General features: G+C 35.8%; 1 protein-coding gene across 2 annotated transcripts in view; it reads right to left on the bottom strand.

The window, feature by feature from the left end:
- MED14 (mediator complex subunit 14) overlaps positions 1–12975 on the bottom strand; it is a 72735-nt gene that overhangs the window by 32375 nt on the left and 27385 nt on the right. For both annotated transcript variants that reach the window (XM_078065225.1, XM_078065226.1), the window contains exons 11-15: positions 10623–10748; positions 8468–8546; positions 4464–4623; positions 944–1138; positions 439–573 (exon numbers count right to left, since the gene is read on the bottom strand). In XM_078065225.1, coding sequence (XP_077921351.1) covers positions 439–573; positions 944–1138; positions 4464–4623; positions 8468–8546; positions 10623–10748 — 695 coding nt within the window. The remainder of the gene's footprint in view (positions 1–438; positions 574–943; positions 1139–4463; positions 4624–8467; positions 8547–10622; positions 10749–12975) is intronic.

Here is a 12975-nt window from a genome sequence, read left to right as displayed (position 1 = left end):
CGGGTTTAATATTCTTTCTGACCTGTTTGTCAGAAAGGAACCCGGTTTTATTGGTGTGTAAGCAATATGTATGGCTTCACCAACTCAAAAATAAGCCACCCCTTTATCAACTAACCACCTCTAAGAGATAATGTTCCTACTAAGAGGTATGCAAGTAAGATGTTAATACTCAAAAATTGTCCTTTTTTTAAATTAGGAAGAATTTTCTTTCCATTTCCATAAAGGGAAGAACGCTCACAATTTGGAATCAGAAAAATGAAATAATGTAAGTCATGTTTTACAAGTACACCATGAGATGCTATGATTTCAACCCCATCCCTCCCAAAATGAACAAGATCACAGCTATTCCGGTTCTCCTAATGGAATCCATGTAGCTTTAGCAAGGCATTTTAAAAATTACTTTTATATAGAGTACTCAAAACTGTTTCAAAAAATTACCTCCAACCGAAGTCCTACAAATGGCATATTTGTATCACACATAGCAACAAAGTGAGCTAGAACTTTATTGAAGGCACACATTTCTCCTGATCGTTTTGTTTTCTTAGGTTCTACTGGACATGGATCATCAGACAACTAGAATTGGGGTAAAAAAAGTACAGGTGATGCAATTAGTTAAGGCAGTTAAACTACTATAGCTCAAGGTTAACAAAAACAAATGTTATGCATTCAACAAGTATTTATTGAGCAAATATTTCAACCTAAATACTTGAAATTTACGTAAATATTGTGTATTTAGCAAACTCTCTTGTGGAAATGGTGTATAATTAATTATTAATTAAGAGAGAGGCAGTTTCAAGAAAATGTAGAAAACTGTTACTTAAACCTGATTGTCCCCCAGTCTCTTACAAACCAGATCTAATTCTTTCCCATGTTAAAAATGGTTAAAGAACACAAGAGAGTTAACACACACCAATCCTGTGCTCACTTCTATATGTGATCCTACCTTGCGCTTGGGACTGGTCCTAGGCTGTTTGCCAGGTTTGGTGCGAAAAACCAAGTCCTGGATGTTTTCCTTGAACTGCTGCAGCAGGAGAGCCATGAGAGGGGTGTCCTCACGTTCCGCAGCATTCACAGACATGAAGTAGTACTTGTACGACAGCTGCGTGGGTTTATTGGGAACCTCCAACATCTCCACAACCTAAGAAGGCCCAAGTCAGAAATGAGACTCAGAGAAATAATTAATGAGTGTTGCATATTTTCCACCTTATAGCAAGTAGGGCTCAGAAATGTAAATCTAATGTAGATGGTCTTTCTTCTTTAAATGAGGACAAATCAATCGTGATTCTCAACAAAAAAAGCATTCCTGTTAAATATATCCTTTGTTCTCTAAAAAATAGATCAGACTAATGAATAAAAGCAAAAACCACCATAAACTACAGCAAATGGGACATTTAGACTATTATAGCATTAAGTGTTCTGGATATTCACATCTTAGCTTAAAACACTGTATGCTTAAGTAAAGCAGAACTGCTAGATTTTCTAGAATGGTATCTACCTATTTCAAATTGCCTTGTTTCCCTTAACCATTAAAACATCCTAAGGGTGCCTGGCTTGGCTCAGTTGGTGGTGCATGCAACTCGATCTTGTGGTTGTTGAGTTCAAGTCCCACACTGGGTATAGAGATTACTCAAAAATAAAATCTTAAAGAAAAATAAAACCTCCTAAGAATTCCACTGTTAGAGCTGAGAAAAATGACAAATAACTCTCACAATTGGAAGCATATAAAAATAAACCCTGATAGATATGGTCATTGTGAGGATGACACCACCACCACCAACAGCCAACACTGATATAGAGAGTACTATACTAGATGCCACATACTGTCCCAAGTACCTGACAGATGTTAATGCATTCAGACCTCCTAATAACTGTAAAGAAGGGATTACTGCCTTCATTTTTCTGATGAAGAAACTGAGGCACGAAATACTTAGGTTACTTGCCCAAGGTCTCAAGAGCTGAGAAGCGATGGACTCATGCTTTGATTCCAGTTTGGCTCCAGAGACCTTGCTTTTACCCACTATACCAGTTTACTGTTTTCAAGTTCTACCTAAAATTTAAGAAAAGTCCCCTAAATACTTTAAGGGGAGAAATAAATGCCATTGGACCATTGCTCTGACCAACATATGCTTTCCTGTCTCTCTTCCTGCCTCTTTTCTCTCCCTTACCCCACCCCCTCCCCACACACTCTCTTCAGGAAATTCTTAGGCTAACACCTAATATCACACTGATGCACGAGGAAATGGAAGAATTAAAAAGGAAAATGGATGCTTCGCCAGAGAAAATACAGAGATGACAAAAAAAAAAAAAATACATGAAAAGATATTCAATATCATCAGTCATTAGGGCAGCATAAATTAAGACTACAAAAAAATACCATTATACATCTATCAGAATGGCTAAAATTTTATTTTTAAAAGATTTTTATTTTTTATTTTTCAAGTAATCTCTACACCTAATGTGGGGCTCGAACTTACAACCCCGAGATCAAGAGTCGCAGCCAGGTACCCCCAGAATGGCTAAACTTTAAAAATTATAATACCAAGTGCTGACAAAAATGCAGAACATCTAGCACTCTCTTGTATTGCCATCAGTAATACAAAATGGCCCAGCCACTTTGGAAAACAGTTTGGCAAAAGCTAAGCATACACTGACATTATAACCTAACCCAACAATCCTACTCCTGGTTACTTATCCCAAAGAAGTGAAAGCCTAAGTTCACTAAAAAAAAAAAACAAAAAACAAAAAAACCCCACCTATATGCAAATGCTTACAGCAGCTTTATTCATAATTGCACCAAATTGGAAATAACCCAGATGTTCTTCCACCAGAGACTGGTTCAACAAACCATAGTACATCCATACCATGACTACTACAATTACAAGAATGAACTATAATACACATCACAATATGGATGAAAATCAAAGGCATTATGCTGAGTGAAAGAAACTAGACTGATGGGAAAACCTATATAGACAGAAAACAGGTCAGTGGTCACCAACTGAGAGTGGGGGGAGGGTCCAATTATAGAGGAGCAGCATGAGGGCATTTTGGGGGTGATGGATCTGTTTTGTGTTCTGCTGAGAGGCGGATTACAATAGTGTATGCATTTATTACAACTCAGACACAGTCTAAACTTTTCCCATATGTAAATTATATCTTAATAAAGCTGACAAAAGTAAAATGGCAGACATTTAAAGGCAGCAATCCTTTCCTCTGTTCTTAATGTCCCCAGTTTTTCCCACTTCTATGAATGTGTCACCCCTAAGTGAGAAATAAGAAGGATGAAGAGTAACATAGATTCAGTTTTGGTCTAAGCCACGTGAAACAAATTATTGCTTTATAATAAACCATTAGTCATTGAAACTAACGTCTAGTTTCTGTTGATACTAAATAAGGTCAGAAATAATAAAACCATTTTGTCTGTGGCTGAGTATAAGGATCTTTGTGTGTTCAATAGGTCTGATTATTATACATGTATTCTGAGTATCATTTTATATGTAGACTAGGCAGCTCACCAAGGACGGAGACAACAATCCTTTGTCATGTACCAAATCTAGTTCAACAGCTGGGGTTTTAAGATTCAGGAAAAAAGTGAAGTTCACATCAATGACAAACCTATTGCTCTATACAAATAACGCTAACCTCAGATATGTCAGGCTAGACAGGGTACACTTTTTTTTAAGATAGTATCTTTTAAAAGTACAGCTCAAAACCTTAAAAAAATTCACTCCTATTACCTTCAACCAACAAACTTGAATTAAGTTTTTCAAATATCTCAAGATTCTTAGCCAAAAATATCTATGTGGTATATACAGAAATTTCTACAAGCAGGGAAATATATTTAGGGTGAATTCATATTTCAAATTCTTACAACTTTTAACTAATTCAAAGATCTCAAAGAAACTAACTACAAAACACCGAGAAATCTAGAGTGAAAAAAGAATAAGAAAGGATCTTACTGTGCACTGAAAGGTACATGCAATCAATAAAAATGCAATTAATAAAAATCTATATATATGCCTTCAATCAATTAAGGATGAGAATATAAAGCTACTTCAGCCAGCTGTATTTAAAAGGATGCATTATGCAAGTTAACATTTGATTAAAAGCAAGCAAGTTTATCTGATACCAAAACATCTCCACACCTTCACAGTAGTTGCTTTCAATGTTTTCCCTCCCATATAGAGGAGATGCTTCATCCCAAACAGAAACTAGGCCTCACTACAGGAAAGATCTGAGGGTGAGGGATGGAGACATACCTTATATTCCCCAACCCTGCCTGATCATTGTTATCATTTCATAGACATGATTTTCCTCTCTCCCCCATCCCTACCTCCTAGGTTGAGAATCACTAAAGTCAAATATCCAATAAAATGTTTGCAATTAAATTAAGCAATAAATCATGTGAAATACTAATAGAATTACTGAACTTGATCACCCAAATCCCCCCTCTGCATACTTACAATGTAGTACTGAGGAAGACGGGTAAGTTTAATGAACAGCTTATTCTTAGAAAGGTTTCCAATAGGATGGGTTGAGTAATTGGACAGCTGCAATGTTTCACTGCTTAATGTAGGCAGATGTTTTATAGATTGCTTGCAACGCTGCTGTCCAAGCCAAAACCTTAATTGAAAGGAGATAATTCACATCACAAAATCGTAAGTTCTTCTGATTAACTGTGTGCAACTGATTTGTAAACTGATTACTGAAGATTCACCACTAAAAAATAACAATCTGAAGTTTAACTGAACTAGTAAAAAGACACGTAACCATAATGATGAATCATTTCTCCAAGTTTTGCATTGGTCTGTTAGTTCTAGTTCTACTTTAAGGAGCTGAAACTACAATGTGAATGATTTTGTTTAGTCATAAGGTAGAATTAACTAGTATTAAGGCTGGGACACTGTAGCAGTGTATTAAAGAAAATGACGGATTTCCTATGGTTTATTAAGACAGCAATAACTAACCTCAACATCTTTTATAAAATGCCTGAAATGTTTATAAAAGAAAATAGAACAAACAATAAACGGGTATAAATGTACCTAATTTTTCTAGTATCACTAGAGATATATAGTCCCAGTTTTTATACCGTGTATGTGTAAAGTGATGGTTATATCTAGCAGGTGCCAATAAGTATTAATTACCTCTTTTCCCTCCTCTTTCTCGGTTAAGCCACCAGGTTTTAGTTTGATGCTTTTTATAGTATTCCTCTCACTTCTTTTATTTGATTAGCTATCATTGAGGCTAGACACTGTGTATGTGTGTGTAAAATATATGGAAAAAGTACTGTACTAGTCACATGCAGCAAAACCATGTCATATAATGACTGGTCCATAAACTCTCACTGGTTCACAGTGAAATAACTACAGAGTATAAGAATACAAATTTAGAAACTTTCCACAGCGACGTAACAATTACAACAACATCTAAGCTCACGATCAGCAGGCTGGCCTCGCTGAACAGGGCACAGACCAGCTCAGGTGCTGCTGCAATTTATCTAGTGAGCTGCATGTGGTACAAACTCTGTACTAGTCACGTGCAGTAAAACCATGTCATAACATACAACACTTTAAGGGTAGTTTGTCAACTATTACCCAAAAATGTATAAAGTCTAGAAAGCAGTTTTTTTCCACTGAAAAACAACTTAAATTTATCTGCAACTTCACAGGATCAACTGCTAGAACTGGCTACAAATGAAGAAATGAAGATAAATTTTGAAAATGCAACAATACTTGCTATGTTTTAGATAAAAGTTAAAAATGAATGTTCTGAACTTGCCAAAACTGCTTTCAAATCTCTACTTCCATTCCCATCAACATGTGAGACTTTGTGAGACTGGGATCTCCATTATGTATGTTTTTGAAGAAAAATAGAAACAGTTAAGATATACATTATTTCCTGTGATTAGCATCATCATCAACCCAATCTAGACTAGTTCCAACAAGCAAGAAACAAGCCCATTTGTCACGTTAAAAATTCTAAATACAAGATAGTATCAATACAATATAAATTCTAAACATACATAAATGTGTATTTATATAAATTTTAAATACAAAATACTCTCTTCAATGTGCACACAGAATTGTCATTTTACTCTTAACTTTTTGTTTTGATTTCATGGAACAAAAAATCTGAACGTAAGAGTGAATTTTCTGTATTAACTGTCTATGTACACTTCCAATGAAAAATGTGTATAGATTTTTTTTTTATTTTTATACTGTTCTGATTATGTTTACTGAGATGTAATTTTCTGTTGGTTCTTACAATAAAAAACTGGGGCTTATATTTTACACGTTTTTTCGTTTCTTTTTTTAGAATTTGTTTTCATTGCACGTTATAAGAAATCACATGAACAGATGCTCAACATCATCAGTCATTAGAAAAATATAAATGAAAACAACAATGCAATACCTCATTACACACACTAGGATGGTTATAGTAAAAAACAGTAACAAGTGTTGGCAAGAATGCAGGGAAACGGAAACCCTCAAATACTGCTGATGCGATTTTAAAAAGGCACAGCTACTCTGGAAACTAGTTTGGCAGTTTCTTTAAAAAGTTAAACATAAATTTACTGTGACTCAGCAATTCCATTCCTAGTGGAATGAAAATGCATGTCTACACATAGACTTACACATGAATATTTAGAACAGCATTATTCATAATAGCCAAAAAGCGAAACAACCCAGGGGCGCCTGGGCGGCTCAATCGGTTTAAGTGGCCGACTCTTGATTTAGGCTCAGATCATGATCTCAGGATCATGAGATCGAGCCCTACATCAGGCTCCTGCTCAGCGGGGAGTCTGCTTGAAATTCTCTCTCTCCCTCTGCCCCTCCCCCTGCTTGTGTGCGCCCTTCTCTCTAAAATAAATAAATAAATCTAAAAAAAAAAAAAAAAAGTGAAACAACCCAAGTATCCATCAATTTATGAATGGGTCAACAAAATGTGGTACAAAGCCATATAGTGGAATATTATCCAGCCATAAAAAGGAATTAAACTTTGATACCTGCTACAAAATGGATGAACCTCAAAACAGTAAGCTAAGTAAAAAGAAGCAAGTCACAAATGACCACATACTTTATGATCCTACTTATACGAAATGTCCAGAAAAAAAAAATCTATAAGAACAGAAAGTAGATTCATAGTTGCCTGGGGCTCAGGCTGGGAATGGGGGTTAACTGTAAATGAACACCTTTTTGAGGTGATGAGAATGTTCCAAATGTCCTAAAACTGGATTGTGATTATGGATGCAAAACTCAGTAAATTTACAAGTCCTTAAAATAGGCGAATTCTCTGGTACAGAAATTATACTTCAATAAAGTCATTTCAAAAACATTAATGTCCCATGATAGATTAGCAATCAACTGGTCATTCACCAAAGATCATTTGAGAAGCACTATTGTAAGTGATAACCAGGGGACCTTTCTCAGAAATTATGTGTTTAAGTACAGAGACACATTTGGTAAGTTTAAGGCTTTGGGGACTTAGCTTTCTGGTTTTATGTTATATTTCTGCTAGCTGGACTGCCAGATAACCTTGAGTCATCCAAGATGTGAGTTATTAAGCATTTAAGTATTTAAACCTTATTTGTTTAGCCAAATGCACAAAAATATGCTAAATCACTAAAAATTTTGGAATGTGTTACCCAGAATGATTATCATTTTTCATATACAATTACACTAAGCAGCTATTCAAAAGGAGGCTCATAAAACACTATCTACTGGCATTAAAAATCTTATCTTGTTAATGAAAACATTACCTGATTATAGTGAAGTCTTCAAATATTTATACAACTCAAACTGGCAGCGAGAAGGGGTAAGGCTAGATCACAAAATCAACAGAGCTCTCTGAACAGTCTAGCCCCCTCCCCCCTTCTCCATTTGCCAGTTTGGGTTTTGATCTCTGAAATTTATTTTTATCCCTTGGAATTCTGTTTTATTAATTTTAAAAGAGAGTTTGTTAGAGTTGTTGCCATAATGGACTCTTTAGTTCCATTTTCAGTGTTCTTTAGTTTAACAGTATGAAGCACTCAAAGGATTTTGAGACAGTATTGAATGACAGTATTAGAGAAGCAGAAACAACTATTCTGGAAGTGTCAGCTGGTAGATTCATACCATGAAGATTATCCGGGGTAAGAATAAGACTCTACTGCAGAGAACACTAGATTCAATAAAATTCACTGTAAGTGATTTATACAGTGCTTTTACAGGAGGAAATGTGGCAAGGAATGAAAAGTAGAGTGCCATGCCCTTCAAACCTGTATTTGCTCTGGAAGGGAACTGGGTACAAAACACTGCCATCTCGGCCCTATTCCAAGAGAATTTCGATTCCAAGTACCAAAAGGTGCTCAAGTTTCATGTCATAAACATTAAGGACAGTGACTGATCAAGAGTAATGATGGAGAAGAAAATATATCATACCAAAGTAACTTTCCATTTTTAGTCTTGAGCTAAATAAATAAGCTTACTTCAGTTGTTGAATCCAAGGGATAATTCGTTTCATATCATCGTTCACAGACTTCTCCATGTCATCCAGCGTGGCCTGGTCTATAGAATATAGCACTTCATTAATTCACTGCTTACATGAGGCATAAAATATTTAGGTAGCCCAAAACTTACACGAAAATTATTGTTTTAGGCAGAAAGTAATGTTGTTTTTGAGTCAGAGAAAAACCAAACTAAACGTATCATCAGGCATCAATTAACCCAATTTGTTTACCCTCTTTAACATTTAAAGAGAGTTATAGGTCAGACAACTAATTAATAGCAAATGTATACTAGCAGGATGAACAAGTAACAAATACAGGAATTAATTCTTTGCCTACATTTTAATTCCCAAAACTCTTGGTGTAGTTAATTTTTTTCACTTACATGTATTTCAAATTCCTAGTATCACTAAACTTAGAACCTTAAAAGTGCAATAACTATAAAACTCCATTAAAATGTTTATTTATTGGGGCGCCTGGGTGGCTCTGTCGTTAAACGTCTGCCTTTGGCTCAGGTCGTGATCCCAGGGTCCTGGGATGGAGCCCCGCATTGGGCTTCCTGCTCAGCAGGAAGCCGGCTTCTCCCTCTCACACTCCCCTTGCTTGTGTTCCCTCTCCTGCTGTCTCTCTCTGTCAAATAAATAAATAAAATCTTTAAAAAATAAAACGTTTATTTATTAAACACAAATGATTTCTGGCATAAGCAAGAGCTGTTGGCTTAAGTTCAGCTTGCTAAATGTCACTTAGAATTTTTAATGACACCAAAAAATGTTATAATAGCATGTTGCACAAAAAGCAAAATATAAAATGATTTCAACTAAAGAAAAAAGTATGGAGAAAATTAGAATACCATTGCTATGGAAATTCGTATGTTGAAGCCCTAAACTCCTATGTGATGGTATTCAGAGGTGGGGCCTTTGGGAGATAATTAGGTTTAGACGAGGTCATGAGGGTATAGGACTGAGGTCATGATGTGATTGGTGTCTTAAGAGACACTGGAGAGCTTGCTCGCTCTCCTTTCTGCCACGTGATGACAGAGAGAAGGCCTACATCTCCAAGCCAGGAACAAAGCCCTCACCAGAACCCAACCATGCTGGCAACCTGATCTTAGACTTCCAAACTCCAAAACTGTGACAAAATAAAATTCTATTGTTTCGGCAAACCTCTCTGTGGTTCTGTTATGGTAGCCTGAACTGAGCCAAGCATATATCCTCTAAAACAAGAATGACTACCAACAGGTAACTATTTTTTGTTTCTCTCATTTTACATGTTCATCTTCCTTATTTACGAGTATGTATTATGTAAATAGTCAAGAAAACAGTTAAATAAAAAAATTTTTTGAAGAACAATTGCCTTGTGCTTTGGAATCATAGTTAAAAGGTAATTCCTAAGTGTGCCACTTATCATTTAGCCAACATAAATGCAACGTGATTCAAAGTAATGAGACCAGCGTTCTATGAACAATTCATAGACAAATTTCTTTATACAGTATAACCAGAAAACCTTTTATTTTCATTGATCTAGCTTAATATTAATTTCAAGCGGTAAATGTGCTAATATGTGCAAGAACACTATTCCATTAGCAATACAAAAACACTAAGTGCCAAGTGGTTCATCATTTCAGACCACCAACTTGGTAACAGATCATGTTAGAAATCCAACGTTAATGTCTACTGTGTTTAGGCTAGGAACAACAACAACAACAACAAAAAAAACCCTCTTCTCCAGGATTCTGTATCCTAAGTTAACATTTAGATGTTTACACTGTCATAAATTTGTTCTTCAGCCATGAGTGACATCAGAATCCCCTGTAGTTGTTTCCATGTCACCCAACTATGAGTGGTAATATCGCTAATCTAAAAAACATCAGCCATCAACGTTATTACTTTTACAAAAAGAGAAACAACATGAATGCACTTCATGTTGGGAGGTTTAATTTTTGATACAAGAAAATCCAAAGGAGACTTAAAATTGGCCTCAAGGAATAGACGTCAGCCAGAGTTATCCCTTCCACATAGACTTTCTGTACTGCTAAACCACCCCCTCCAATACCAGAGGTAATGGCAGAAAAATTTTAGTTTGCTTTTGTTAAAGCATTCTTCTTTACGCTGAGTGACTGTATCATTGAGTCACTTACCAAGTCCATAAAGCATCAATTGAAACATTCCAGAATGCAAGTCTACAAAAATGTGCAGACACTCTGAGTTACCGCAGGGCTCCAGGATGGGAACAACAAGAGCTGGAAGTGCAGTCTCTATGGAAGCTGAAAGGTTAAGAAGGAAAAAATTATATTTCTATCTGAATATTTTACAGAAAAAAAAATATTTCTCAGTGAGTAGAAACAAATGCACTATCGGGCGCCTGGGTGGCTCAGTTGGTTAGGCGACTGCCTTCGGCTCAGGTCATGATCCTGGAGTCCCTGGATCGAGTCCCGCATCGGGCTCCCTGCTCGGCAGGGAGTCTGCTTCTCCCTCTGACCCTCACCCCTCTCATGTGCTCTCTCTCTCTCTCATTCTCTCTCAAATAAAACCTTTAAAAAAAAAAAAAAAAAAAAAAGAAACAAATGCACTATCAAACAATCCTGAATGTTAAAGGAAAAACAGGATTTTGCAAAATTGGAATAGTACTATTATGTCAATTAGTAGCTCAAAAGGAAGAATGTATTCCCCCGAGGTGACTTGAAACAAACAGACCCCTCTCGAAATACTACAGCAAAAAAAAATTCCCAGATTCCTTAAAAAAGGTTAAAAGAGCTAGTGAAAACATGAACTTCATCAGTGAGCTGAGTTCTAGTTTTACTTCCATTCAGTAATTACTAAGTAGTTTTTAAGGATTTTCTTTTTGATACGTGGGAAGAAAATTGGTAAATAGAATAAATTTCATCTACGGCCTCAATATTTTCAGTGCTATTCTTCATAAACAGAGGTTTTCTGGCAATTAGGGCCTGTGTGTTAAAAAAAAACAAAAACAAAAACAAAAACCTGAAAACCATTACACATTATTGCTTATATAGGAAAAAATTTTTTCCGGTTATTTATGCAACCTCATTTTCAAGTCACAGATGAAATAAGAACACAAGCAACTGTTAAACACCAATTCCCAAAGCTGCCAATGTACTTGTTCTAGAGCTTCATAGTATTTCCACCAGGCCCAATTAACTCTTCCCTTAATCCCACAAACTGGCGTAACAAAACCCAGTAAAGGAGCAAAGCACTGAAAGCAAAGCCCGTGCCTCTCAGATTGAGGAGTTATAAAAGGAATATACTCTTCTAGTTACCACGATCCTCTAACGCTACAGCATAGAAGAAAAGGCAGGCAGTGAGCAGAGCGGTAATGTAGGCCCAGCCTTTCACCAGGTGACTTGGTCTGTGCTACTCTGTTAAACAAGAATAACATCTTCCTGTCCATGCCATGGGTCCTTAGGAGGAAGAAATGACAAGTTTGTGAAGGTGCTTTAAAAAGCAAAGTGCTCAACAACGTACATTATCTATAGTCCTCTATGAATCAAAGAAACAAACCAAAACCTCTTATTAGGAATTTGCACAATAATTAAAATGGGTGAAGTTACCGTTGGTGCTATCCATACAAAGAAATTATCAAACAAGTTAATAAAGCCAAAAAATGGCAGGAGACATATTTAATCAGATGAAAACAAATTTCTTTCAAGTAGATCTATCACGTATTTGTAAAGAAATGTTTAACAATACAGAGCCAGCAGAACTATCACCTAAAACAAACACAAAAGAACAAAAAGGTATAGAAATTTCTTTTACAATATTTTATAATTCAGAGCAGTGTGAGAAATTAGTTCAGATTATGTTTTGCTGAATTTACTGTTAATATAATAAACAGTGCTTATAGATTTGAAGCAAGATTGCTGATTTTTAACACATATCTGTACTGTTATAAGTCCTAATGGATTAGAAATGTATTCTTTAAAGCAAAACCATTTTTATTTTTGTTTTTTCTTTTAATTTAAATTCAATTAATTAACATAGAGTGTATTCTTAGTTTCAGAGGCAGAGTTCAGTGATTCACCAGTCTTATATAATACCCGGTGCTCATCATATCACGTGCCCTACTTAATGTCCATCACCCAGTTACCCCATGCCCCACCCCCCCCCCCCTCCAGCAACCCTCAGTTTATTTCCTATGATTAACAGTCTCTTACAGTTTGTCTCCCTCTCTGATTTTGTCTTGTTTTATTTTTCCCTCCCTTCCCCTCTGATCCTCTGTTTTGTTTCTTAAATTCCACATGAGTGAGATCATATGATCATTGTCTTTCTCTAGCAAAAACATTTTTAAAGTGGAGAAATGATGTAAAGCTCATTCTGACAATTGGGGTAATAATTATAATTTCAATCTAATTATCAAAATTGAGTACTCCTGAAAAGACAGGGCAGAGAATATAGAAAGCACAGTCCAAAAGATAAAAAATACTTTGATGTGTATCCCTTCTAACTGCCAATGTCCATATTTTTCTTTACGGA

The sequence above is a fragment of the Halichoerus grypus genome, chromosome X (genome assembly GCF_964656455.1).
Source record: "Halichoerus grypus chromosome X, mHalGry1.hap1.1, whole genome shotgun sequence".
Taxonomy (NCBI): domain Eukaryota; kingdom Metazoa; phylum Chordata; class Mammalia; order Carnivora; family Phocidae; genus Halichoerus; species Halichoerus grypus.
The sequence above is the reverse complement of the archived record's forward strand: the minus strand, read 5'-3'. Positions and strand labels throughout refer to the sequence as shown.